The sequence below is a fragment of the Panthera tigris genome, chromosome B3 (assembly GCF_018350195.1).
Source record: "Panthera tigris isolate Pti1 chromosome B3, P.tigris_Pti1_mat1.1, whole genome shotgun sequence".
NCBI classification, from domain to species: domain Eukaryota; kingdom Metazoa; phylum Chordata; class Mammalia; order Carnivora; family Felidae; genus Panthera; species Panthera tigris.
In genome coordinates, this window is record NC_056665.1 from 101751596 (window position 1) to 101778728 (window position 27133).

A 27133-nucleotide genomic window follows, 5' to 3' on the forward strand; every position below is an offset into this window, starting at 1 on the left:
TTCCAGAGGGGGTAAGGAAGAGAGATATTATAGGAAATGAAATACAGAAATACAGGAAACAACAAAAGGTAGAGTTGACTGCCTGAGTGGGTCTATGCATTCAGCAGAAACAGATGCCCTTCTATTTCCGAGCACATAAAATTGAATTTTACATTTCGCTCATGACTTCTTTCAAGTCCTGTCTTATTCTTCAGTCGTCAAAACAGTTATCATTCCCCATTTTACAGATGGGCAAACTGATGCTCTATCTGGAAACATTAAGTGCCTGCTAAAGAAGAGTGTACCTGTTGGCATGAAGAGCTGGATTTTGACCCCCTGTCTTCTGACTTACACATGAGAGCCTTATCACCAGCCACCGCGAGTCTGAACCTGACCTATGAGAACAATGGACTCAAGGGGGAGAGCCCAGAGGCAAGAAACCAGAATCAGAAGTTGCTGCACTTCAGTCAGCCATGAGGTGACAGGCCTAAAGCCAATGACAGCAAAGGAAACAAAGAGAACAAATCTGAGGTTTTAAAATAAAAGTAATATTAGTGATAAACATGGGGGTTGAAGAAGAGAAGAGTGTCAAGGTACCTGCCAGCTCAAGAGAACAGACAGAAAGAATGGCTTGATACCCAGAGGCTGCCAGAGCCCAGAGCTGGTGCACATTGGTTGCAAAATACTGTTTTACCAACTATTTATTTGGTTTATATGAGGAAAAATTCTGTAATTTAATGCTACTTTGACCTTTACTTTTTGAAATGAAACTGGAACAGTTCAGGGGAAAGGAGAATCCCATTAAATCTTCAAACTAATAAAAAGGCTTGAAAAAAAAAAAAAAAAAAAAGAACCTCTCTATAGAAGTTTATCCTAGGAAACCAGTAAAGAATCGCTTTTACAAACCAACCACAGTCTTTAAGTCTTCAAGATCCACATATTTTATGTCTCTTGGTGTGATATGGTGTGAAGAAAATAGCATTCTTGCTAAAATGGTTTTCCTGGAATTTAATCAAGTCTTTAGACCTAACTTCCACTTCCAGGAATATGAAAGAGATAGAAACAAGTTAAATGAAAACAAGAAGAAAACAAGCAGACAAATCCCAAAGGTGGAAGATCTTATAGGACAACTGAGAATTGGATAAATCAGTGTCACAGGGTGGGGGAGAGGAAAACAAGAAATCTTCTGGATTAAAACCTAACAATCAAATGCAAATATATGGATCTTGAGTGGGTCCTAGTTTAAACAAGTCATAAGTAAAAGACATTTGGGGCAACTGGGGGTGCAGAGTTAGGTATTAATTCTACTGTTATGAATGTAGATTAGGTATTAAAACATATGAAGAAATTAATAGTTAATTTTGCTAAGGACAGTGTAAGTGGTTAAGAAGAAAAACACTTTCTAAGGTGAGATTTCACCTCTAAATACAGGTCTCTGATTTGTTCCCTGTAAAATAGACCATGCCAATGTGGCAAAATGTTAATTTTGAATCTAGGTAGTAAGTACATAGCTGTCCATTATACAATTTTGTCTATGTTTGTGTTTGAAAATTTTATATAAAACAATCAAAAGTAAAATAAAATGTCACAATCCTGACAGAAAACACTGTTTCCTTGTTATTACTGTGCTACCAAATAATCCAACAATCCCTCTTCTAATTGATATGAAACCTTATTAACAGACTAACACCTCAAGAGCTAGTAGGACTAGCAATTGCTTTTTCTTCTACAAGTATCTACAATACTCCTGAGGAAGAAGTCCTTAAATAAGGGCTTTGTCTAATCAAAGGGGCCATAGGTTAGAAGACCACAGCATGAAGAACCTTTTCAAAAATGTGTGTGACAAGAAAAAGAGAGAGATGTGTTACCATAGAAACTTCTATGTGGCTTAAACATTTCAAAGGAAATCAGCACCCCTAGCAACGAAAGAAGCCTGAGATTCTTAGTAGGACCTCACCTGTCAACTGCTGGAAGTCAACACAGCGAGTGATGAGGCAATACTGACAAGCACACCTATAGTACAAGGACTCCTAGTCCAACTGCCCCTCACTGTAGACCAGACCCAGAAAGCCTTGCAAGGGATTTGTCTAGGGTCATAAACTACTTAGTGGGGATGCTATGACTAGTCTAGACTAGTTGTTCTTCCCATTATACCAGGATGAGTTTGTTGATGCACTAAAATAGTTTAAGAAACACCAAAAGGACCTTGGGATTGTATCAGTGAACACAGTTTCTAACACACTAACTATAAAGCTGAAACACTTGACTCTCTTATAAAGTACTGCACTTGTGGGGTGCCTGGGTGGCTCAGTCGGTTGAGCTCCCAACCTCGGCTCAGGTCATGATCTTGCAGTTTGTGAGTTTGCTGACAGCTCAGGGCCTGGAGCCTGCTTCACATTCTTTGTCTCAACTCTCTCTCTGCCCCTCCCCTACTTGCACAAGCGCGCTCTCTCTCTCTCTCTCTCTCTCTCAAAAATAAATAAACATTAAAAAAATTTAGAAATAATAAAGTACTTCACTTGTAAAGAGCCCCACCCTCAAATTATGTTGGTGGTGGAGGAATAGAAAGAAATGGATATCAAAATGAAAGCAAAAAACAGCATGGAATAAGCATGACCTCCACTGAGGCAAAGCAAGGGCACTAGCAGCTGTAAGCTGTAAGCTAAGCACTTTGTGCTGCTGAAAGGCAAGTTGTTCCTGGTGGCGATCAGTGGCACACCTCCAGGATTGCCTGTGCATTAACAAAATATTTAATATATATTAAATACATATATATATATTTAATGTTTTTATTTATTTTTGAGACAGAGAGAGACAGAGCATGAGCAGGGGAGGGGCAGAGAGAGAGAGGGAGACACAGAATCCAAAGCAGGCTCCAGGCTCTGAGCTTCAGCACAGAGCCTGACGCGGGGCTTGAACTCACGGACTGTGCGATCATGACCTGAGCTGAAGTCGGACGCTTAACCGACTGAGCCACCCAGGCGCCCTCAAAAGCACTTATATTTTGAAGGGGTAGTCAATAAGTTCTTTGGCAAAGTCCCCAATATCAGTTAAATTCCAGCACCTACCACCCTTCGTTGCTGCTCATGAACCACTTACCATAAAATAGATACGATTGCATTTGAAGCTATGTTATTAAGAACTTCCTTGTTTGGGACATTTGTCAATGGCCTCTGTTGAACTGGGTTCTGATTCCTACTTAGAAAAATAAACACTCATCTATGTACATAAAACATATCATACCTCAGAGCAAGAATCATATGTTCCTGGCAAAGCTCTTCACTGAAACAGCACTTGGACCAACTGGATCTCAAAAGACTTCAATGCAGAAACTCAGCAATGGGCAATTTCCTCACCTAAAACTGCTTTGTTGTTCAGACTCTAGAGAGGCAATGGCTGTTAATAAATGGGTGGTGGGGTGGGGATCTTCATGGTGAGCAACCAAAACCAAAAAAAGATAGTGAAAAAAAAAATTAGAGGAAGAGAACAACAGATAAAAAGGGCCAAATATTTCAGACAAACAAGGCTTGGGTAGAATGTCTGCCTCGATCTACAGCTCCATTGTGGGAAGAGACACAGTGGTTCTTCAAGCTAGACTGTGCACTAAACTAAAATAGTAAACTGCCTCTCATGAGGGGACAGTGATGCAACAGAAGAAAAAAAAAATGCAGGCAAGAGGATGGAATACTACAAAACTTCAAATCATGGTGAGGAAAGACCAGAAAAAATCAGTTAAGTATTTCAGCAGGAAGTGATCTATTCAATTTAGTAAAATTACACTGGCAGTAATGGACTGGAGCAGAACAAGCTAGGCGGCAAGGCAACCAGTTAAGAAGTCACTGTACTACAGGGTGCCTGGGTGGCTCAGTCAGTTAACCATCTAACTTTGGCTCAGGTCATGATCTCATGGTTTGTGAGTTCAAGCCCTGAGTCAGGCTCTGTGCTGACAGCTCAGAGCCTGGAGCCTGCTTTGGATTCTGTGTCTCATTCTCTCTCTGCCCCTCTCCTGCTTGTGCTCTGTCTCTGTCTCTCAAAAAAATAAATAAATGTAAAAAAAAATGTTTTTCAAGTGGCTAAAATGGTAAATTTTATGTTATGTATATTTTACCACAATAAGAATCAAACAAATAAAAAAAAAAGAACATACAACATGCAAGTGTATCCATTTAGATAAGGTTGCAAATATACAATAGGGAACACAATTTGGATAGATTAGCACAGGTGGAACATAATTATGTTGTAGTATATTTGCCTAATTGTTCAAGGTGTCAAAGTAAGTTTGTATCTCTGAAATTTATATACCTGGTGGTTATAGATAAAATTACTTTAAATGAAATATTATTTATAACTGCATTTAACAAAAGGTACAAGCCCTAAAAACTAACATTTAAAACAGAAAAGTTTCCAAACAATAAAACTATTAAAAGATTCACATATATAAAATACAAAATGGCCACAACACAATTCAACGTGCTTTAAACAAAATATATAAAATTTTGGTCTTCAGATATCTCCCTCAAAGGATTAAATAGGGAAAAGTTTGTTATAATCCACCTTAGAATTGAACACAATTTAGCTAAGATTTTTGCATTATTCATGAATTTCCCTAATCAAAAACTTCATGAAATCTCTTTCAGTCAGGGTAGTAAGAAACGCCTCAAACATAAATCTACTTGGCTTTCTCCTTGCTAGAATTCAGGAAGAAAAGCAGATTCCTATGTATTATGATCCTCACATATAAATGGATCTTCATATAAAATTGTAACATAGACACTTTAAACCTGAGGGGGCATGATGTCGATTAGAACATGAGCGCTGTAGTCACAAATACCTCGGTTCTGCTCTGTGACCTCTGGCAAGTGACAGCATGAGCCTCCTCAGTTTCCACTTCTTTAGAATGGGTCTAACCTTCACGTTGACAGGCGTATCATGTGAGATCACATGTATACCACCTGGCCCACCTTCCCAGAGTTTTGGGTTCATGCTTTTCTCTGACACCTAAGGGTTTCACTCAGCAACATCCAGCATCCAGCATGTTGATGCCTTGATACACATCAAGAGGAAACTCACTTGATCCTGCCAGTCAGAAAAAGATACCTCAAAATTTTATTGTTTTCCAGAATTACTCCCTAACATCCTAGAAGCTGGCTTCTGACCACATTAAGCTATAGAAACTACTAACACCATCCCCTTCAAATCTCAGTCCTCATGGCTAACGCGTACAAAATGTCTATAGAGCTTCCTGTATGGCAAGCATTGCCCTTACCACTTTTTGTGTACTAACTCATTTCATCCTCACAATAACCCTATAAGATGCATGAGTACTATTAATAGCTCCATTTTACAGATGAGGTAATTGAGGCACTGCTCACAAATAACAGAATTTGAAGCCAGGTAATCTGGCTCAAGTAAACGGTCTCATGACCTCTAGTTTTTGTTCCTTGTCTCTCTTAAAACCATTTTCTGCCAACACACTCTTGGATCTCCTGCTTCTGATATGTCCTTTTAAGACTGTCTGCTGGCTCTTCTCTCATTCTTCTTACTATCTAAATGCAGACATCTTCTAAAGTTTTAGGCCACCCATCTCCTATCACTATTGTGAGGAGCCCAGGTACTCTCCTCGCTTCAGGTATCAGCCTTATACTGATAATTCACTGGCCTTTAATCTAAATTTAAATTTAAATCTTGGCCTTAAACCATAATGCCATCTCTTGGCTTATTTAAGTCCCTCCCTCTTCCTCTGTACAAATGCAAATCTAACCACCCTCATCTAAAAATTTGCTCCAGTTGCTTTTAGTGCATAACAAAACACTCCAGAATTTAGTGGTGTACAACGATTTTATTATGTCCCTGGATTCTGTGGGTCAGGAATCCAGACAGGACACAGAGAAGATGACTGGCCTCTATGCCTCAGTGTCTGTGGCATCAGTGGAAATGGCTGGGAGCTGGAATCACCTGGGGGAATCTACTCCCCTGTCTATTTTTCAATGCTAGCTGTTGGGGGAGACCTCAGGTACAGCCATCAGCCACAACACCCACCTGTGGTCACTCCATGTGGCACACCTTCCTCACAGCATGTCTTTGGGCTTAGGGCTCCAAAGTGTCCCACAGTCTTAAAACACTTCTCAATTAATCCAATGTTACAGTTTTTCCTCACCATAAAGAAGGACTAGATGAAGTATCATGTGCTTTCTCACATATCTTCTTAATTCTTAGAAGAGCCCAGGCAAAGCAGGTATTACCACCCTTTACAAAAAGGGGAAAACGACAAAGTTTAGAGATATACCAGTACTTATACAGATAGTTAAAAGACAAGATCACATTCAAACTCAGTCTCTATGTAGTAACGATCACAACAAAGATCAAGCTCACAAATCTGTATGTCCAACTATTTTTCTCTAATTTCAGGGTAAACATTTTCGGTTACCAGATTTTTCTTGTTAGCTAGGTAGTTAGGAAAAGTTGTATTTCTTTTACTCCTAGATTTGAAACAACTTTGCCATGATACTATTTTTTTTAACGTTTTATTTATTTTTGAGAGACAGAGAGAGACAGAGCATGAGCGGGGGAAGGGCAGAGAGAGAGGGAGACACAGAATCTGAAGCCGGCTCCAGGCTCAGAGGCACAGAGCCCCACGCGGGGCTCGAACTCACACGCCGTGAGATCACGACCTGAGCCGAAGTTGGACTCTTAACTGGTTGAGCCACCCAGGCACCCGCCACAATATTACTGAATTATCTATTTGAAAATAAATGCACATACCTCAGAAATCAAAAACTGAAAATGGTGAAAAGTCTTGCTTCTACTCTTATCTGTTACCCCAGTTCATATTCCTGATGAACATGTAAGCACTTGTGTATCCTCCAATTCTTAATATGAATATAAACAACATGTAACTATGCCCCCTCCCAATTTTTCCTACAAAATATAACTCCTCTGCATGATTTAGCCATTCTAGGGGCCTAGACATTGAGGTTGCTTCCACATTCAACGCTACAGTGATGAACTCCGAGCATATGTCATTTCGTGTGTACAAGTACCTAAGATAAATTCCCAGAGGCAGGATTTTCAAGTAGAATATATAAGTTTATATATGACAGATGTTGCCAAATTATCCTCCATAAGGATAGTTACCCTTTCAACAGCAGTATTTGTTTCTCCATCACCTTAATAACATAATAGGGTATCAAATTTCTGAACTTTTGACAATCTAACAAGGAAAAAAATGTATCTTGGTGGGAGTCTGTGTGCATTTCCCTTATTGAGGGTGAGGTCAAGCATCTTTCCAACTGTTTAAAGATTCTTTGTATTTCCTGGCCCTTGAACTGTCTGCTTACGTGTCTTCCCAATTTTTCAATTGTGTTTCTGGCCTTTCTCTCACGTTAATTTCTAGCATCTCTTTTTATATTAGTGTGATTATCCTGCCATCTCTGATAGGAATTGTAAATATTTCCTCCCATTCTGTCATTTGACTTCATTTGTATTGATATTTCATATGTGAAAATTCATAGTTTTTATGTAAAGTTTAATTATTTTCTTTTATGGCTTCTAGACTGAGTCACAACGAGGTAGATAGCCACTGCAGAATTAAAGAAATTAACAACCTATATATTTTTAAGCTTTATTTTAAATACTTTTAAACTTACTAAATAGTTGCAAAGATAGCCTAAAGCATTCCCCTATACCTTCTTTATAAAACTCCAGTCGACAAATCCAAAAGGAATTAAAGAACCAAACATCATTATTTTGCAACTTCTAATAATTACTGAATGGCTGTTAACACCTAAAGTTGATCAACTGTAACATCACAAAAAGATAGACAACTAGATTATTTAGCTGCTTCCTGACAGAAGCCCATGCCACACCTCTGAATTATTCTTGACTAAATTTAAGAGTTATTTTCGGTGTGGGGGCAGCGAGGCATACCTCTAAATCTACTAGTATATAAGCAATACAGGAGCTAAAGGAACATGTTAAACTAAATCATGAGAAAATAATGAGCAAAACCCAGAATGTAGGAAATCCTATAGGACAGACGACCCTGTTTCTTCGAAAAGTTATTAGGGGATAAAAAGGAATATCAAACTGTAACAAACTAAAAGAGAATTAGACATTTATCAAATATAATGTGTGAATCTTGTTTGAATCCTTATTCAAAGAAACCAATTTGTAAAGAACACCTGTGGGAAAATCAGAGAAATGTAAACACTGGTTAGATATTCTAAAGTAAGGAATTTATGTTAATTTCAAGCATAATATTTTTAGGTTTTTATAATTTAGATATAGTGAAGTATTTATCAATGAAATGACATATCTGGGATTTGCTTTAAAATAAGTCAGTGATGGAAGGTATAGGAGCCAGAAGGGATAACACAAGATAACCTATGTTTATGTTAACAGTTGAGGCTACGTAAAAGGCACTTGGCAGGCAGCTCGTTATCTTATCCTAATTTTGTGTACATTTGAACATTTATATAATATCTTAAAAACTGGTTACAATCCTGACAGATTTTCTAGAGATCCCTCCCCATGATAATTTTTATGTGCCAGGGGAATAGGCCAGTCACTTCAATACCTTGAAATAATATGTTGGCTGGCTGTAACAGTTACCTCACCCAACAGGGGAGTTTCTGCAGGTACAGGACTCTATGACTCTACAAATATGTCTAAAGGGTGTCCTCTGGCCTAAAGTATTCAAGAGATGCAGTTGGAACAACTTGTAGCTTCTTTCATAAAGAAAAATCCTCTGCATTTTTCTTTAGTGTATAAAACAGCCAGTATTATGGAGCACCTATGTCTGGAGCGTTGTAGAAGAAAGGTAAGAGTTAAGAAGGGGCCTTTGTCTTTATGAAATAAATTCAAACATTCATCAAGTCGTCCACATGTGCTGGGCAATTTGCTAGGGATTCAATGATGAGTACAAACAGTCCCTCTTCTCCAAAAGAGTCTAAAAAACTGCTACTGAGGCTATCAGACAAAATTCTAGTGAGTAAATGTCCTCTCAGCCCTGACTATAACAAATTTACCTCAGTTCACAAAATCTTTGATCAGCCCAATACAAATTATCCTCTAATTACCACAAACTCAATAGAGAATGTAGAACCGTAGGGAATATATTCATTTATATAAACGGGAATTAGGAATGGTTCATATAATCCAGGACTCATAATCTAAGATTCATCAAAGATTAGATAGTTGCCCTCTCCTGGCAAATTTTAATACTGCAGTCTGGCTCAACCTAATACTGGGATCAAATTACAGGGGTATACTGCAAATAAATCAGTGCGGGAATACCCAGCCATGAAGGAGTTTCAAGAGTTGAACAAAGAAAACAGCAATTTTTTAAGAAGGAGAGGGAAGGGGGTAAGGGGGAGTTAAATAAATCAGTTAAATATTATTAGTAAAATTAAACAGAATGTCAGAGATTAGGACTCTTATTCTCTATCATCCTCCCAACACTGCTACTTTCAAGATAGGATCTTGGACAGGTCCTCTCTGTATTTCAGTTTCCTTACCTATAAAATGGGAATAATATCACCTACCCCCTAGGGCTCTTGTGAAGGCAACAAAGGTTATGCATGTCAAGGACTCAGCACCTAGTTAAATCCTCAGCAGTGTCTGTTGTTATTCAGATGTCAGCTCAGGCTTCCCTGCTTCTATCTCCCAACACAGATAAACCCCTTTGCTAAGTGCTCTCCTTGAGCACTCTTTATCCTTACATCCCTCAATCAGTAATCACACACACTCACTCAGGTGATTCTGATGACTATCTGTTTTTGTCCAAAAGACTGTAAATTCCATAAGGGCAGACACTCATCCTGTGTTCCTAGCATTCAGTGTGGGGCCTGGCACTCAGCAAATTTGTTAAATGAAACTGTAAAATTGCCAGTCGGTATTTTGAATAATCGTATTTAGCACTGGTATAGGTATAGGTTGAATTGTGTTCCCTCCCCAAAAAGATACCTTGAAATCCTAAACCCTCATACCTCAGAATGTGACCTATATGGAAATAAGCTAATTACATCTGCAATTACTGTAACTAAGACGGGGCATACCGGACTACAGTGGACTCAGTCCTAGGTGACTGGTATCTTTAAAAGAGGAGAATTTGGACAGCAACAGAGGCAGGGATTAGAATAATGCGAGCAAACACTGAGGATTGATAGCTACCACCAGAAGCTGGGCAGAGGCAAAGAAAGTTCTCCCCACTACAATTTTCAGAGGGAGTATGGTTGCACCCACACCTTGATTTTGGACTTCTAGCCTCTAAATAACAGAGCTCTACTGTCTCACAGTTCTAAACATCCCAATTTGTGGTACTTTGTGTCAGCCAATGAAACTAAGAGAAGCATTAATTTGATGGCTTTGTTTGGTATTTAAAGGTATGTATAGGGATTTTTTTTTTTCTCCAAGGCCAGAAAAATTGTTTATAGATAATATATTTTTAAAAGAAACCATTAGGGCAAGTTTTTCTTGTCTATTCTCAATGACTTCTTAACGGCTTTTAAAAACATGCTCATTTTTTTTAATGTTTTTTTTTATTTTTGAGAGAGACAGAGAGAGGCAGAGAAAGAGAGGCAGAGAGAGGGAGACAGAGGCTCCGAAGTGGGCAGCAGACAGCAATGGGCAGCACTGACAGCAGAAAGCCCGATAAGGGGCTCAAACTCATGAACCCTGAGATCATGACCTCAGCTGAACTTAACCAACTTAGCCACCCAGGCTCCCCTTTAATGTTTATTTATTTATTCTGAGAGAGGGGGACAGTGTGAGCAAGGGAGGGGCAGAGAGAGAGGGAGAGAGAGAATCCCAACACCTGTCAGCACATAGCCCGACAAGGGGCTAGATCTGACAAACCAGGAGATCATGACCTAAGCCAAAATCAAGAGTCGCTTAACCAACTGAGCCATCCAGGCACCCCAATGACTTCTTAACAGCTTTAATCAACTTTGACTACTCCCCAATTCCAGTCATATATTCCAACAGCCTCATTATTTTTAGTTCTTTATTCATAGTACTCTTTCTGGCAATAAACAGAATTAAGTCCTACATAAGTATTCATTAGCAAAATAAAACAAAAATCATTAGTGAATCAAGATTTAGATGAACTACATACATCCAAAAATAGCACCTCAATGATGAGATTAAGTTTTCTTTAATATACTTTCAAACTTGGGACGTAAAGTCACCTTTCACCCACAATATGGGAGGGACAGTAAAAAATTTGACTTTCTGTTCCCATTCATACCTTATAAATTGTTACAATTTTTAGTTCTTCATCAGTCTGATTTGTTAAATCACAAAAATCTGTGATTCAAAAAGAAAAAAACAAAAACCTTTGTAAGTGCTAAGCACATTCAGCACGAAGTGGCTAAGACTCATTTTTGTATAAACAAAGTATCTAATTGCCTTGTGTTATCTTTAAGGAAGAGATATAATCTTGCAGTGAAAATGATTGAGGCAGGGACAAGACTCCTCAACCCTGGTGGGTTAAGAAGTTCATCACCTGTGGTACCATCTCCTCATGCTACATTATACACATGCTCAAAATTTGGGACACTGTCAACTTGATTTATGAAAACTGCTTTGGCATCCTGGATAAGACAAGCTAAAATCTACTTTAACTAAAAATGTGACAGAAGAGTCAAGACTCTTGAGTGTTCCCATAAACTCATAAAGAGGACAATTGATGAGACAAGTTACATGCACCTAACCTTTAGTAGATAATGTTATTTAAGAATTATTGCCATTTACACCCAGGAGGGCACAGGGAATAGAAAGGGTCAGACACAGACAGGGACAAGACGACCAAGAACCCCAGAGAATAGTAGACCCTCCAATGTAATTAAGGTTCTGAGTAAAATATAGGAAATATAGGAAAGATCCCTTATTGAGAAAGGAGACATCATCAAGGTAAACTCTGAATACATACAAAAACTAGGATGTGGTTAAATGGAAATGGGACAGCAACAGATAAAGATGAGCTGGTCCAAGAATCACCATGTGATGCCAGATTCAAGAGAGAGCCAATTTCTGGGAGAGGTGACAGTATCTCTTTCAGAACTCCCTCCCAGGCTACAAGTTAAAGCCCAGTGGTGAACAATAACCAGGAGGCTTGCACAACCCTCACATAGCCCCATCCCCGCTGATCAAAGATGTACCCATGGTAAGGTACACACTGGAATGTAGAGGAGAGGTCATGGAGAGAAGGGGCAGTGCAGGGAGAAATGACAAATTCCCCAGAACACCAGAATTTAGCATCAGTCCACTCAGGAGAAACAAAAAATAATTCGGAGAATAATTTGGGGAATTTTCTATTTTACAACACTGAAGTCAATACCATTAACCAGGAATTAATATAGACAGATATAAAAATACAGAGTATCTTGTTTACAAGCATATAAAAGTGAGAGTTTGAAAGAAGTTTGTTTCTATCCAAAACAATTTATAGTAGTCACTGACTTATGCTCTCTAAAGAAATAAAAATTAGAGATTGTGCAGAATTGTTTTCTTAGTCTCTGCCATATTTGCTATCGACTTAAAAATCTCATTCCTTCTCTCTCCCACCTAGGCTGGCCCACGATCTGGACCACTGCCATTTGAAGTTTATTCCTTTAAGTTCAGCATCATCCTCGTTGTCCTCTCCTCTCCGTCTTCTGTACCTCTAAGAAATAGATGTTAATTCCTTAAGTGTGATCCCTTAGAGGCTTTCAAACTTTTGACCACAACCCACAGTTCAGAAATATATTAACATTTGGAGCCAGTACGCACCAAAAAAAATATACCTCTAAAGCAGACTTAGAAGCTCCTCACAACTTGTATCCTTACTTCATGTTATAAATGCATCTTTCCCATTCTACTCCACCTACTTAATTTTTTTTAAATGTTTATTATTACTGAGAGAGAAAACGCAAGTAGGGAGAGGGGCAGAGAAGGGGAGGGACTGGGGGAGGGGGGTGGACAGAGATTCCGAAGCAGGCTCCACACTGACAGCATCCAGCCCGACGTGGGACTCGAATTCACAAACCATGAGATCGATCGTGACCTGAGCCGAAGTCAGATGCTCAACTGACTGAGTCACCCAGGCGCCCCTCCACCTATTTTTTTAAGTTTTTTAAAATTTATTTTGAGAGAGCAAGTAGGAGAGGGGCATAGAGAGAGAGGGAGACAGAATCCCAAGCAAGCTCTGAGCTATCAGTGCAGAACTGGATACAGGGTTTGAACTCGTGAACTGTGAGATCATGACCTGAGCTGAAATCAAGAGTCGGGTGCTTAGCCAACTGAGCCACCCATGCGCCCCTACTTCACCTTTTTTTATGCTGGTAACCCAATGGTTAGGTCACAACTCACAGTTTGAAATACTTAGTAGGTAAGACACAAGATAGCAACATAAGAAAGGAAGTAAGAGTTCGGCATTCAGGCTGTGGGAATTCAAACACCAGCCCTACCACTTGAAGCTGTCAATTTCTCTACCTCATTGTCTTTATCATGGGGATAAGAGAACAGTGTTTATCTCAAAACTAAGGATTAACCAAGACTCTCCACAGAAAGCACTTAAAGCATCAAAAATATTCAATTAATGGCTGGTAATAATTCTTAAATGGTCTGTGGACTTTTTTCATTACGGTAAAATATACATAAAATTCATCATTTTAACCATTTTAAAGTGTACAGTTCAGTGGCATTTAGTACATTCACAATGTTGTACAAACATCACCACCTCTCTAGTTCCAGAACATTTTCATAACCCCAAAAGGAAACCCATTAAGCAGCCACTCCCCATTCTATCCTCCTCCCCAGGCCCTGGCAACCCCTAATCTACTTTCTGTCTCTAGGTCCAGAGACCTTTTTAAGTAATAAATTAACATTTTACTGAAACAATTTTCTAAGGTATACGGAAGTGTTCTTTGGATTCATTAGCCCTACGGCTCATGAGACAAACTTCTGCTCACCATTTGTTTAAATAAACCTTGTGGGTTAGGTAATTCTGTGACCTGTCTTTGGAGTCAGAAACCCCTCCTGTGAATTTGGAGAGATTCCCAAAGTCTGACCCATGTTATGGAGGAGACTGTATTCAGTGTCCACAAGAGACAGAATGAGCAAGACCCTAAAAGAGATTTCTTCATTACCTTGTGGAAGATCACCGAATGACAGAATATTCACCAAATGCAGATTGCTTATTCTTCAGTCTCTGCATTTTGAAATTCTGCTCGAGTCTCAGAAATTTTTCCATCAAGAGGTAAAAAAGTGAACTTGGACACAGAACTAGAGGCCTATTTCTTGGCTTTAGTGTGTAGTATCATTTCCTTTTGGGGCCCCACCCCTCTCTCACTGATTTCCCACCCTTCCTTTGGGGTGTGGAAGACTGGGCAAAAAATAACTTTGTCCTTCCCAGGATCTACTGGGTGAGTCGCCGGATACTTGATCAAGAAAATAACAGGGACAGGGAGTTACCTTGCAAAGCAGCACTGTTATTCCTTGAGACATGATGAAGGCAGAGACTTCTCAGGCCAAATAAATAAATGTCACCAAGAGGCACAGAAGATTTGAACTGGAAAACAACGTCCTTGGTCCCAGTTGCAGAAGTCAGACTATATCTTTCTCTTTTGTGAAGACCAACACCGTTCACCCAGCAAATAAGCAGCGAAGTCCTCATTTTCCATTCTCCCTACCCATCTCCTACAGCTTTCTGGCCTTCTGGGTGAAAGCCTGACCCGCCTCAAGCACGGATAGCATTGGGCAAACCCCGCTTAGAGGTACTCCGATTCCCGGGTCCCAGAGCTCAGCAAACCTTCCCGACTCCCAGGGAAGAGCTCTTTGGCTTTTGAGCTTTTACAGTGGGGGCGGGGGCTTCAAACAGCAAACTCGCCCGAGAAACCTCACGCCTCAAACCCTGGGAACATCCTGAGATGGAGTGAACTTGATGTGGACACAAACTACACCTTTCCGAAGACCCGGGTGCCCCCAGGCAAGTCAGTGAGAGTGCGGATCTCTGAGTTTGCCACAAAGGATCACCCCCAGCCTCCAAGCAGACGAAGCCGAAGTTTCACCCCAGATCTATCAAAGAGTGAAACCTCGAGAAAAAGACCTGGGAAGCCCTCCCTTCCGCAAGCGCCAGGTGATCCTAATCCTGGCAAGTGTGGGTCCAGCACGTGCTTCAAGCATCCGGCCCTGGACGCTCAGGCAAAAGGGGCTCCAGCCGCCCACCCGGCAGGGAGCTCAGTGACCGCGGTCCCAGCGCCCCGAGGCTCAAGGAGACGGCTGCGCGCAAGGCAGGGAGGACCCCGCAAGGACTGCTGCGCGGACCCCTGGGGAGGAGAGGCGGCTGCCTCCCTGGGCGCCAGAAATGCGTCCCGCGCAGGGCTCTCTCCAGCGGGGCCAGCGCAGAAGGCGGGGTGTGGAAGGGACAGCACTCGGTTCACTCCGCCAAGAGTGAAGCAACTCCGGAAACTTCCCGGAGCCGGCGCGCGCCTCCCGCCGCCACCTACTCGGCGCCCCGCAAGCCAGAGCAGCCCGCGCCCACGCCGCGGGCGGGCGCACTGACCTGAGATGGTCTCCTGGTAGCCCTTCGTGAAAAACTGCATGGCTGTGGCCGCCCTCCAGGGCGTCTTGAGCAGTCCCTGCCGCTGGGGGTCCTCTCCTAGCGATCGCAGGATAGACGAGTAGGCGGCCGCCAGGTTGGGGAGGTTCAGCTCATTATCCTCCTCGCTGCGGGGCCGTTCGCCCTTCCAGCCGTCCGCCGGCTGGACGCTCTTGGTTTCCGGCCGCGGCGGCTTCTCGGCTGGCCCGCTCGGCCCGGGTCGCGGCGACTCCCCCTCGGGGAACCCATTACTGCACCTGGCACCCCGCGGCTTGGCCGGCGCCCGCACCGGACCCTTCTCCATGGACCTGTCGCTGCCGCTTCGGAGGGACTCTGGGACTCTTCGGGGACTGCAAGCAAATTGCACCGGCGGCCGCAGGCAATAGGCTGCGGCCGGGATCACCTGAGGAAAGTAGGCGACGGGCCTGTAATACTCTTCCAGCCAGGGACAGCTGAGGGCTAGGGAGCGCTGCGGTGCCTCCTTTTTATGGGCTGGCGGCTCTGGCGGCGCCGCGAAGCGTTCCCATTGGCCGGAGCCTCCGCGCGTCACGGCGCTCGCCCCGCCCCCTCGCCTGTCCTCTGCCCCGCTCCCGAGAGGGGGCGGCCCCGCGGGCTGGGCGCGAGCGGGGCTCGACCCCGCGAGCTCCGGAAAGGCAGCCGCCGGGGGCAGTGGAGCAGACCCGCGCCAGCCGGGAGGAGGGGGTTGCATCCCTCGGGTTGTGGCGGCGCGAACCGAATCCGGACGGAGGCAGATGTCGAGTGCTGGAACCTAGGCTGGACGCCCGGAGGGGATGCACGCTCCGGGCGCCCGGCGAGCCCTCGCCTCTTCGGCAAAGAGAATGCTGCTCAGAAGTGCTTGTGTCCCCTCGCTCTAGGAGAGATGACCAAACAGGTGGGCTCGCCGGGGAAAAGACTGCGTTAAGCTGTCGGTAAGGAAACCAACTCTTACGCTTTTAGGGCGAGAGAATAATATGACATGACACTCGAGTTCGTTAGTTTAAAATATGGCCAACGCACCTGCCACCTATGAGAACCCACTCGCCGCTCTGAGGGAGAGTGTTGCACAAGTGGACCTTACGTGAGTCCCTGTATCTAGGAGGGTGGCATCTGTGATGGCCAGAACTTTGGCCCTGGAGAAGAATTGATTTGTAAGCGAGGAAAAGTTAGGACTTTCATTAAAAACCCATTTGCGTTCTATGGGTATTTGGTCCTGATCATTTTGGAGTGACGTGCTAAGCTCCTTTCCCCTGATGTTGGTACAAATTGTGAAACGTTATTGATCAACTGGACTCGTAACCAGTGACATCACCTTTGACTGTTTTCTTTAAGATTAAAAAATGTGGGGTTTTTTAAATGGGCTTTTTATCCCCCCTCGCTGGGAGGATTATTTCTTAATGCCAAAGGTGGGTTTTAAACATGTGTCATATTATTAACATGATTTGCTCCAGAGTTTCTCATGCTGACTTTCTGACATATATACAGGTATTTAAAAAGCTTAGAATCAGACGAACCAGGAGGGAAGCCCTTGAAATTATTCTATACCGATATATAATATCAGTATTATATCATATTTTATGATGGTTATATTTATTACTATTATTACTTATTTATATGTATTAATTATTTGTTAATATTATAATTATTAATTAGTATTATTGGAACAGGCGTAGCCCTGTTGTTAACATCAAGGAGGGAAATATGGAAATTACTTGGCCTCCTCAGCACCTTTAGTCTAAAATAGAAGTATTTGGGAGAATGTGCCTTTTAAAGATAATTGTTGAATTTCTACGTACATTAAAGACCAAGATACATAAATCAAGAAACATGACCGTCTCTTCGAAAACCTCTTTGTCACTCTGCTAACATTTTTGTAGCCCCCCCCCCCCCCCCCGCCCTCAGCAAATTCTTGCAACACTTTTTCCCTGTAAATGCACTGCCCACTGTCCACTGATATTTCCTGGTCAGAGTTATCCACTGGGTCTCAAACTGTTTCAGCATAGCTGCAGAGAGTGTTAAAGAATGGTCTTGTAGGGGTACCTGGGTGGCTCAGTTGGTCGAGCGTCCGCCTTTGGCTCAGGTCATGATCTCACGTTTGAGCCCAAGTGGGGCTCTGTGCTGACAGCTCAGAACATGGAGCCTGCTTCAGATTCTGTGTCTCCCTCTGTTTCTCTGTCCCTCCCCACTTGTGCTCTATCTCTGTCTCTCAAAAATAAGCATTAAGAAAAAAAAAGAATGGCCTTGTATTTAACAAATGAAAAGAAAGATACCAAGTGAGGTACTTTTTTAAATGGAGGGATTCAATGAAGACGCTTTCAGTAAGAATTTTTAAATTTTTAGTGGCAATCTTTTTCCTTCCTTTAAAAACATTTGTAAACGTTAACTAATATCATATTCCCCAAAGACAACTTCTAATTAAATTTTTACCCTAAAAATTAACATTTTCTTATAAACACTGCTACTGAAGCATTAGCACTTTTGTTGCCAAATAATGCAAAATCTCCAGATTTGTTCGATAATATAATTAGTTGTAAAATGGAGGCAATGCCTTTCAGCCAAATGCCCAGAGGTAATATAAGGAAACTTTAAAGTCACCTTTATATAAACAGTTTAACAGTGAAATGTAGGTACTTGGCAGGGGTAGTTACAAGTGGAAATGAGAGAAAAAAGAGGAATAAACTAAAATAGGAGGGACATGTTCCCAGAATTTATTAGCACAAAAAAGTGCAACAGTAAAACTATGTGCATTCTCAAGCAGGAATTGTAATGGCATGTATGTATCTAACCCAGTAAGGGACCCATTTTCACCTTGGACCCAACCTGGGAGTTGCTTTGTATCAAAAGGCCAAGGATTTTTTTTTCTTTTTAATTCTCCCACTTTTAGGAAAGTAGCAGAACAGAGAAACAGATGAGTGAGATCCACAGTATCAGAGATTGAATACTGCAGGGCTATAGAAATATATAGTCACTTGCCAAGGGTAGCAGGGAACTAATGTTAGGAATCTGTCAATGGTAACTGGAAAAAAGGAAATTTCTTTAAATACACTTGATGGTGATTGTATATTTGAGATTCAAACTTTAGAGGATATTCTTGCATAAGGTGGAAAAACACACAGGAAAAGTGTCCTTATTCCACTCCTAACTTCCAGAAGTAGGACTATGGAATAAGTGCAATCCTGAGATGTCTCACTAAATCCCTCAAGTATCAGGAGAAGCAAACTAAATTGAGGCCTTTATCTTTCTTGTCTTCTGACTGAGGAGGAATGGGACAACTTTTGGAGAGAAAATGGAAGAACACAAACACTGAGCTGAGTCTCTGAGATGGAAGGAAGGATCAAGGGCTCCATGCTGACTTGAGGAAACTGTCCAAAGCTCAAAGGTACCTCACAAGGGTAGGGTAGACATACCCCAAATGTCACATGTTTCTGGCAGGGGATCTTAGATACCATTTCAAAAGAACTACCACGGGCTAAAAACAGGGATACTAAGGAAGAGTACACTCTACCACAGATGAACACTGTCCCAACCTTCATAATCCCTTATAGAAGAAAGGATATATTACAGTCACCTCAAGTCCCCAACTGTAGCAGAGTCAGCAAAGCAAATGAGCTTCTGCAATAATGGGAAACACAAAGAAGTCACCCTCAATAATATCAGGAATGGATAGAACAGAGAAATAACATGGCAACCATGCAAACGTGTAACAGCCAAACTAAACTAAACAAGGGTGGAAATAATACAGCACAAAGAAGACACAAACACAAAGAGTGCAACTGAGTAGGAAGTAAAGCTCATGGAACAGAAGCAAATTGCTCACAAATGTTTTATGCTACAAAACAAATTAATAAAAACATGGGTTCAAGATGATAAAAAAAACCAAGATAATAAAATTGAAAAAGGAGTTACAGATCTAAGGAAATATATTGAGGACCATCATTATTATGGAATTTGTTTAAAAGAACTATATATAAAATAGACACTGTTAAAAATTTAATTACTGGGGCACCTGGACGGCCAACTCTTGGTTTTGACTCAGGTCATGATCTCATGGTCATGAGATCAAGCCCCATGTGGGACTCCACACTAGGCATGAAGCCTGCTTGGGATTCTCTCTCTGTCTCTCTGTCTCTCTCAAAAAGTAAAAAAATAGGGGTACATGGGTAGCTCAGTCGGTTAAGCATCTGACTCTTGATTTCAGCTCAGGTCATGATCTCACATTTTGTGGGTTTGAGCCCTGCATGGGACTCTGGGCTGACAGTGCAGAACCTGCTTGGGATTCTATCTCTCCCCTCTCTCTCTACTCCTCCCCCGCTCATCCATGCTCTCTCTCTCAAAAAACAAAACAAAAAACAAAAAATTAATAGTAAATTAAAATAAAAATAAAAAATAAAATAAAAAACCTTAAAAAATTTAATTACTGACATGGAGAAAGGCAGGTGAATGAATGCAGAATAAGAGACAAAGATGAGAGCTATTAGAGAAGACAAAGATGATCCAGCATAAGAATAATTAGGGTTCTTGAAATAGAGAACTCAACAAATGGGAGGGAATATAGTCAAAAATATGATACAAGCAGATTTCTGTACTAGAAATAAACCCTTATATTTTTACGCAGTTGATTTTCAAAATGAGTGCCAAGATGATTAAACAGGGTAAAGAGTCTTTTCAACAAATGATACTGGGACAATTGGATACCCTCTTGCATGTAGCAAAAGAAAGAACTCGGTGGTAGGGAGATGGGTGAAATAGTTGAAGGGGATTAAGAGGTATAAATTTTTAAGTAGGCTCTACACCCAACATGGGGTTCAAATTCATGACCCCAAGATCAAGAGTTGCATGCTCTACCAACTAAGCCAGCCAAGCGCTCCAAGTCAGTAATATTCTAATAACATATGGTGACAAATGGTAACTACAGTTATATGATGAGCATTGTCTATAGAATTATGAGTTCACTATGTTATACACCCGAAACTAATATAACATTGCATGTCAACTATACTTTAAAAAAAAGAAGTTGGATCACTATCTCACATCATATACAAAAATTAACTCAAAATAGATCAAAGGCCTAAATGTAACAGCAAAAATTATAAAGTGCTTAGAATAAAACATAGGCATAAATCTTCATGACCTTGGACCAGCTAATTAGATTTCTTAGAAATGACACAGAATGAAAAGATGCTCAACATTACTCATCATCAGGGAAATACAAATCAAAACCACAATAAGATACCATCTCATACCTGTCAGAATGGCTAAAATTAACAACACAGGAAATGACATGTGGCGAAGATACAGAGAAAGGTGAACCCTCTTACACTGTTGGTGGGAATGCAAACTGCTTCAGCCTCTGGACAACACTATGGAGGTTCCTCAAAAAATTAGAAATAGAACTACCCTAAAACCTAGCAATTGCATTCCCAAAGGATACAAATATAAAAATTCAAAGGGGTACATACACCCTGATGTTTAAAGCAACATTACCAACAATAGTCAAACTATGGAAAGACCTCAAGTATCCATTGACTAATGAGTGGATAAAGAAATGTGGTATAGGGGCACCTGGGTGGCTCAGTCGGGTAAGCATCCAACTTCAGCTCAGGTCATGATCTTACAGTTTGTGAGTTCAAGCCCTGTGTTGGGCTCTGTGCTGACAGTTCAGAGCCTGGAGCCTGCTTTGGATTATGTGTGTGTCTCTCTCTCCCTCTCTCTCTCTCTCTGCCCCACCCCACTTGCTCTCTGTCTCTCTCTGTCTCCCAAAAATGAATAAACATTAAAAAAATTTTTTAAGAAGATGTGGTATAGATACACAATGGAATACTATTCAGCCATGAAAAAAATGAAATCTTGCTATTCACAATGATGTGGATGGAGCTAGAGTATATTATGCTAAGTGAAATAAGTCAGAGAAAGACAAATACCATATGATTTCACTCATATGTGGAATTTAAGAAACAAAACAGATGAACATATGGGAAAGGGGGAAAAAAGAGGGGGAAACAAACCACAAGAGATTCTTAACAATAGAGAACAAGCTAAGGGTTGATGGAGGGAGGTGGGGAGGTGAGCTAAGTGGGTGATGAGTATTAAGGAGGGTACTTGTTATGATGAGCACTGGGTGTCATATGTAAGTGATGAATCACTAAATTCTACTCCTGAAATCAATATTATACTATATGTTAATTAACTAGAATGTAAATAAAAATTTGAGAAAATAAATAAATGGCCATTTTTAAAAATGTTTTTATCATTTATTTTTGAGAGAGAGAGAGAGAGAGATAACATGAGCAGAGGAGGGACAGAGAGAGAGAGAGACACAGAATCTGAAGGAGGCTCCAGGCTCTGAGCTGTCAGCACAGAGCCTGACACGGGTCTCAAACCCATGAATTGTGAGATCATGACCTGAGCCAAAGTCGGACACTTAACCAACTGAGCCACCAGATGCCCATAAATAAATAAATAAATAAATAGACTCACAAAGTAGAAGCAAAAAAGGGAAAAAGAAAAGATAAACTAGGCTTCACCAAAATTTAAAATATAACCCACAGAATGGGAGAAAATACTTGCAAATCATGTATCTAATAAGGGACTAGTATCTAGAATATATAAAGAACTCTAACAACTCAATAAAAAGACCAATAACCTAATATACAAATGGGCAAAGGATTTGAATTGACATTTCTCCAAAGTAGGTATACACATGACCAATAAGCACATGAAAAGATGCTCAACATTAGCTATCAGGGAAATGCAAATTAGGGCCTAAGTGAATATTACTTCACACCCCCTAGGATGGCTGTATTAAAAAGGACGATAACAAGTATTTCAAAGGATGTGAAGAAACTGGAATTCTTATACACTGCTAGTGGGAATATAAAATAGTGCAGCTGCATTAGAAACTGGCAGCTCCTCAAAAGGTTAAACACAGAATTCTCATATGACCCAGCAATTCCACAACAAGTAGAAACACAGGAGTAACAAAAACATGCCTATACAAAACTTGCACATGAATGTTCATAGCACCATTATTCACAATAGCCCAAAAGTAGAAACAACCCAGGGGTGCCTGGGTGGCTCGGTTGGTTGAGCATCTGACTCTTGATTTCAGTTCAGGTCATGATCTCCTGGTCATGAGATCAAGCCCCCACATTGGGCTCTTTGCTGACAGCATGGAGTCTGCTTGGGATTCTCTCTCCTTCTCTCTCCGCCCCTCCCCCACTTGCGCTTTCTCTCTCTTCCTCTCAGAGTAAATAAATAAACATTAAATAAAAGTGGACACAACTCAAATGTCCATCAACTAATGAGTGGATAAACTGTGATATACATGTACACTGGAATATTACTCAGCCATAAAAATGAAGTACTGATATAGCCAATAACATGGAGGAACCTTGAAAACATTATACTAAGTGAAAAAAGCAGATGCAAAAAGCCACATATTGTGTGATTCTATTGTATGAAATACCTAGAATAAGCAAATGCATCAAGACAAATCAGATTAGTGGTTGCCAAGGCCTTATGGGACTAGGGAGTGACCACTAATAAGTGTGGGGTTTCTTTTTGGGGTAATGAAAATTTTCTGGAATTAGTGGTGATATTTGCACAACTTTGTGAATATATTAAAAACTACTAAACTGTACAGTTTAAAAGAATACATTTTATGGTATACAAATTATATCTCCATAAAAAAGGATATTCCTCTTAAAAACTAAAATACAATTTGCAAAAAATATGTATATATATCCATATATATATAATTTTCTAGAACAATATCTTCTAGAAAAATTTAAGACAGAATGCTTAACACTAAGCTGGATAAGCTTCAAGAATAAGGACAGTTTCAAGGATAGAGTTTTTCAAGCATCCATGCAACAAAACAAAACAAAACAAAACAAAAACAACAAATTGCCTAAAAAGGTTTGGGAGTAAGGACATAGGCTATCCTCCAGTTTTTCCACAGCAACAGTCATTGCCAAAAAAACAATACAATTTTTTTCTGAAGGAGAAAGTTTTATAGCTTTAAGGAAAGTACATTATACCCACTCAAGAAATCATTCAAATACAAGGATACACTGGCTCAAACATGTATGAACTCAGAAAACACAATGTGTATATAAGTTCCTTACTGAGAAAACCACTTGATATGAGATCCTGCTAATTAAGAGATAATCAAAATAAAGAACTCAAGAATTAAGATGGTATGGTAAGCATTTAAATATAAAATCAATTTAAATTTTTTAAATATAAAAACAATTCTAAGTATAAAGCCAATGCTAAAACCACTGTCACAGAACAGAACATGAACAGTATGAACCTGGACAATAGAAGAGTAATACAACTAACCAAAACTAAAAATTGAAGAAAGGGAGATGGGCACAGTCTTCACCCTTCATTAAAAAGGGTCAGGAATACTATTTAAGCTGGTGGGGCGCCTGGGTGGCTCAGTCGGTGGGACATCCAACTTCGGCTCAGGTCATGATCTCATAGCTTGTGAGTTCAAGCCCCACGTCGGGTGGGCTCTGTGCTGACAGCTCAGAGCCTGGAGCCTGCTTCAGATCCTGTGTTTCCCTCTCTCTCTGCCCCTCCCCCACTCTCACTCTGTCTCTCAAAAGTGAATAAACATTAAAAAAACTTTTTTAATATTATTTAAACTGGAACATATTAGTAAAAAAAAATCTTCATTTTTTTTTTTTTTTTAGCTTTAGAGGAATTATTAAAGAAATACCACAAAGAAATTTTATGTGTCAACTTGCCCAGATATCTGGTAAAACATTTCTGGGTTCATCTGTGGGGCTGTTTCCAGAAGAGAGTAACATTTGAATTGGTGAACTGAGTCAAGAAGATTGCCTTCCCCAAAGTGGGTGGGCATCATCCAATCTGTGTTGGGCTTGAATAGAACAAAGAGGCAGAGGAAGGGCAAATTCACTCTCTCTGCTTGAACTGAGACACCCATCTTCTCCCACCCTCAGGCATTGGACATCACTGCTCCTGGTTTTCAGGCTTTCTGACTCAGATCAGGACTTATATCATCAGCCCCCCTCATCCTACACCCATTCTCAGGCCTTATGGACTCAGACTGAAAGTATGGCTCTGGTTTTCCTGGCCTTCCAGCTTGCTGAAGGCAGATTGTGGGACTTTTTGGCCACTATAACCACGTGAGTTAATTCCTATAATAAATCTCCTCTTATATATCTCTCTCTATATATTTTATTGGTTCTGTTTCTCTGGAGAAACCTAACACAGATTTTTCGAAATAGATTTCTTCGGATTTGCTTCAGATCCCTTTTCTTCTATTAAATTCAAATAAAGTAGATGTAAGTGTTTCTTAAAAAACAGAATTTCTGATAGGATGCTATTTGGCAAAGGGTTTCAACCAGCTTTTACTGAAGAACTGGAAATTCATATTATAATGCCACTGCGTGGTATTCATAGTCAGCGACCCACTAACCTGTATGTGGTTCTCATTCTATAGGGTAGGCTCAGTTATAAATTCCATTAAAATCCCAAGTATAGAATAAGCCACATGGAACCCCAACTGAAGACTGGATCCTGATGCCCAGGGTAGACAATCAGGTAATGCCATTTGGGAAGGCTGTTATAGCCATGTTTCTCCTCTGGGTGTGTAACATGTTAATTGCAGCATGGGAAATATGGTAGGGAAAGCAAAATCCAAGTTCCTGTTTCCTGGGTAGCTATGAAAAAAGTCAGGCAACACGTGCTGTCATCACCCTAAGTTGTGCTAAGGATGTGAATTCATAGAGATAGCTAGATGTGAAGCATTCTTCAGTCTGTTTGATGATGGGGGTGAGAGTGGGGCTTCAGTCCTGGGATCCCTTCCTTCAATTACTTCCCTGGCTCAGGACCACCTGCAAACCTTCTGTAAAATGCAACAAACCTCTTTCTATCCATGTTCCATTTAAACTTGTCTATGTGAGTAGGCACCAATAAAAGATCCCCTAGAGACAATTTCCCCTATCCTGTATTGGACCCAAAACCAGATGTGAACCTTGAGGTTGAGAATCCCAAGCCAACAAGGAGAAATTTAGTTTCATGAAATAGTCCAAATGCTTTCACTTTGAGCTGGTTCTTTCAGGGTTTTAGTCCAATTCTGAGTATGTTTAGGGGGCCCTTTCTGGTCTAAAACCCACAATGTGCAAAATATTTGTGGTTTTAGAGATTAACAAAATTAAGTTCGTAATCTGCTCTCACTGAGTTGATCAACTTCAGAGAGGGGTTCCATTGCTATGGCCCCAATGGCCCCATGATGCCATCAAGATCAGGAGTCATGGCCATTTATGAAAAGCCCACAGCTAACATCATCCTCAACGGGGAAAAACTGAGAGCTTTTTCCCTGAGATCAGGAACACGACAGGGATGCCCACTGTCACTGCTGTTGTTTAATATAGTGCTGGAAGTTCTAGCTTCAGCAATCAGACAACAAAAGGAAATCAAAGGCATCAAAATTGGCAAAGATGAAGTCAAGCTTTCGCTTTTTGCAGATGACATGATATTATACATGGAAAATCCGATAGACTCCACCAAAAGTCTGCTAGAACTGATACATGAATTCAGCAAAGTTGCAGGATACAAAATCAATGTGCAGAAATCAGTTGCATTCTTATACACTAACAATGAAGCAACAGAAAGACAAATGAAGAAACTGATCCCATTCACAATTGCACCAAGAAGCATAAAATATCTAGGAATAAATCTAACCAAAGATGTAAAAGATCTGTATGCTGAAAACTATAGAAAGCTTATGCAGGTAATTGAAGAAGATATAAAGAAATGGAAAGACATTCCCTGCTCATGGATTGGAAGAATAAATATTGTCAAAATGTCAATACTACCCAAAGCTATCTACACATTCAATGCAATCCCAATCAAAATTGCACCAGCATTCTTCTCGAAACTAGAACAAGCAATCCTAAAATTCATATGGAACCACAAAAGGCCCCGAATAGCCAAAGTAATTTTGAAGAAGAAGACCAAAGCAGGAGGCATCACAATCCCAGACTTTAGCCTCTACTACAAAGCTGTCATCATCAAGACAGCATGGTATTGGCATAAAAACAGACACATAGACCAATGGAATAGAATAGAAACCCCAGAACTAGACCCACAAACGTATGGCCAACTCATCTTTGACAAAGCAGGAAAGAACATCCAATGGAAAAAAGACAGTCTCTTTAACAAATGGTGCTGGGAGAACTGGACAGCAACATGCAGAAGGCTGAAACTAGACCACTTTCTCACACCATTCACAAAAATAAACTCAAAATGGATAAAGGACCTGAATGTGAGACAGGAAACCATCAAAACCTTAGTGGAGAAAGCAGGAAAAGACCTCTCTGACCTCAGCCGTAGCAATCTCTTACTCGGCACATCCCCAAAGGCAAGGGAATTAAAAGCAAAAGTGAATTACTGGGACCTTATGAAGATAAAAAGCTTCTGCACAGCAAAGGAAACAACCAACAAAACTAAAAGGCAACCAACGGAATGGGAAAAGATATTTGCAAATGACACATCGGACAAAGGGCTAGTATCCAAAATCTATAAAGAGCTCATCAAACTCCACAC

At 40.7% G+C, this 27133-nt stretch overlaps 1 protein-coding gene and 1 long non-coding RNA gene across 5 annotated transcripts in view; one reads left to right on the forward strand and one right to left on the reverse strand.

The window, feature by feature from the left end:
* Positions 1 to 15996, reverse strand: part of GCH1 (GTP cyclohydrolase 1) — an 82547-nt gene extending 66551 nt beyond the window's left edge. For 3 of the 4 annotated variants that reach the window (XM_042989737.1, XM_042989741.1, XM_042989740.1), the window contains exon 1: positions 15521 to 15996. In XM_042989737.1, coding sequence (XP_042845671.1) covers positions 15521 to 15860 — 340 coding nt within the window. In that variant the 5' untranslated portion in view covers positions 15861 to 15996. Of the gene's footprint in view, positions 1 to 3078; positions 3175 to 4810; positions 5052 to 15520 lie in introns of those variants that run through there. The other variant, XM_042989739.1, reaches the window with a different exon arrangement.
* A 271-nt stretch (positions 15997 to 16267) lies between these two features.
* Positions 16268 to 24703, forward strand: LOC122239608. Its single transcript, XR_006218859.1, has 3 exons — positions 16268 to 16485; positions 18815 to 18932; positions 24523 to 24703. It is a non-coding gene; the product is annotated as an uncharacterized LOC122239608 (long non-coding RNA).
* The last annotated feature ends 2430 nt before the right edge of the window (positions 24704 to 27133 follow it).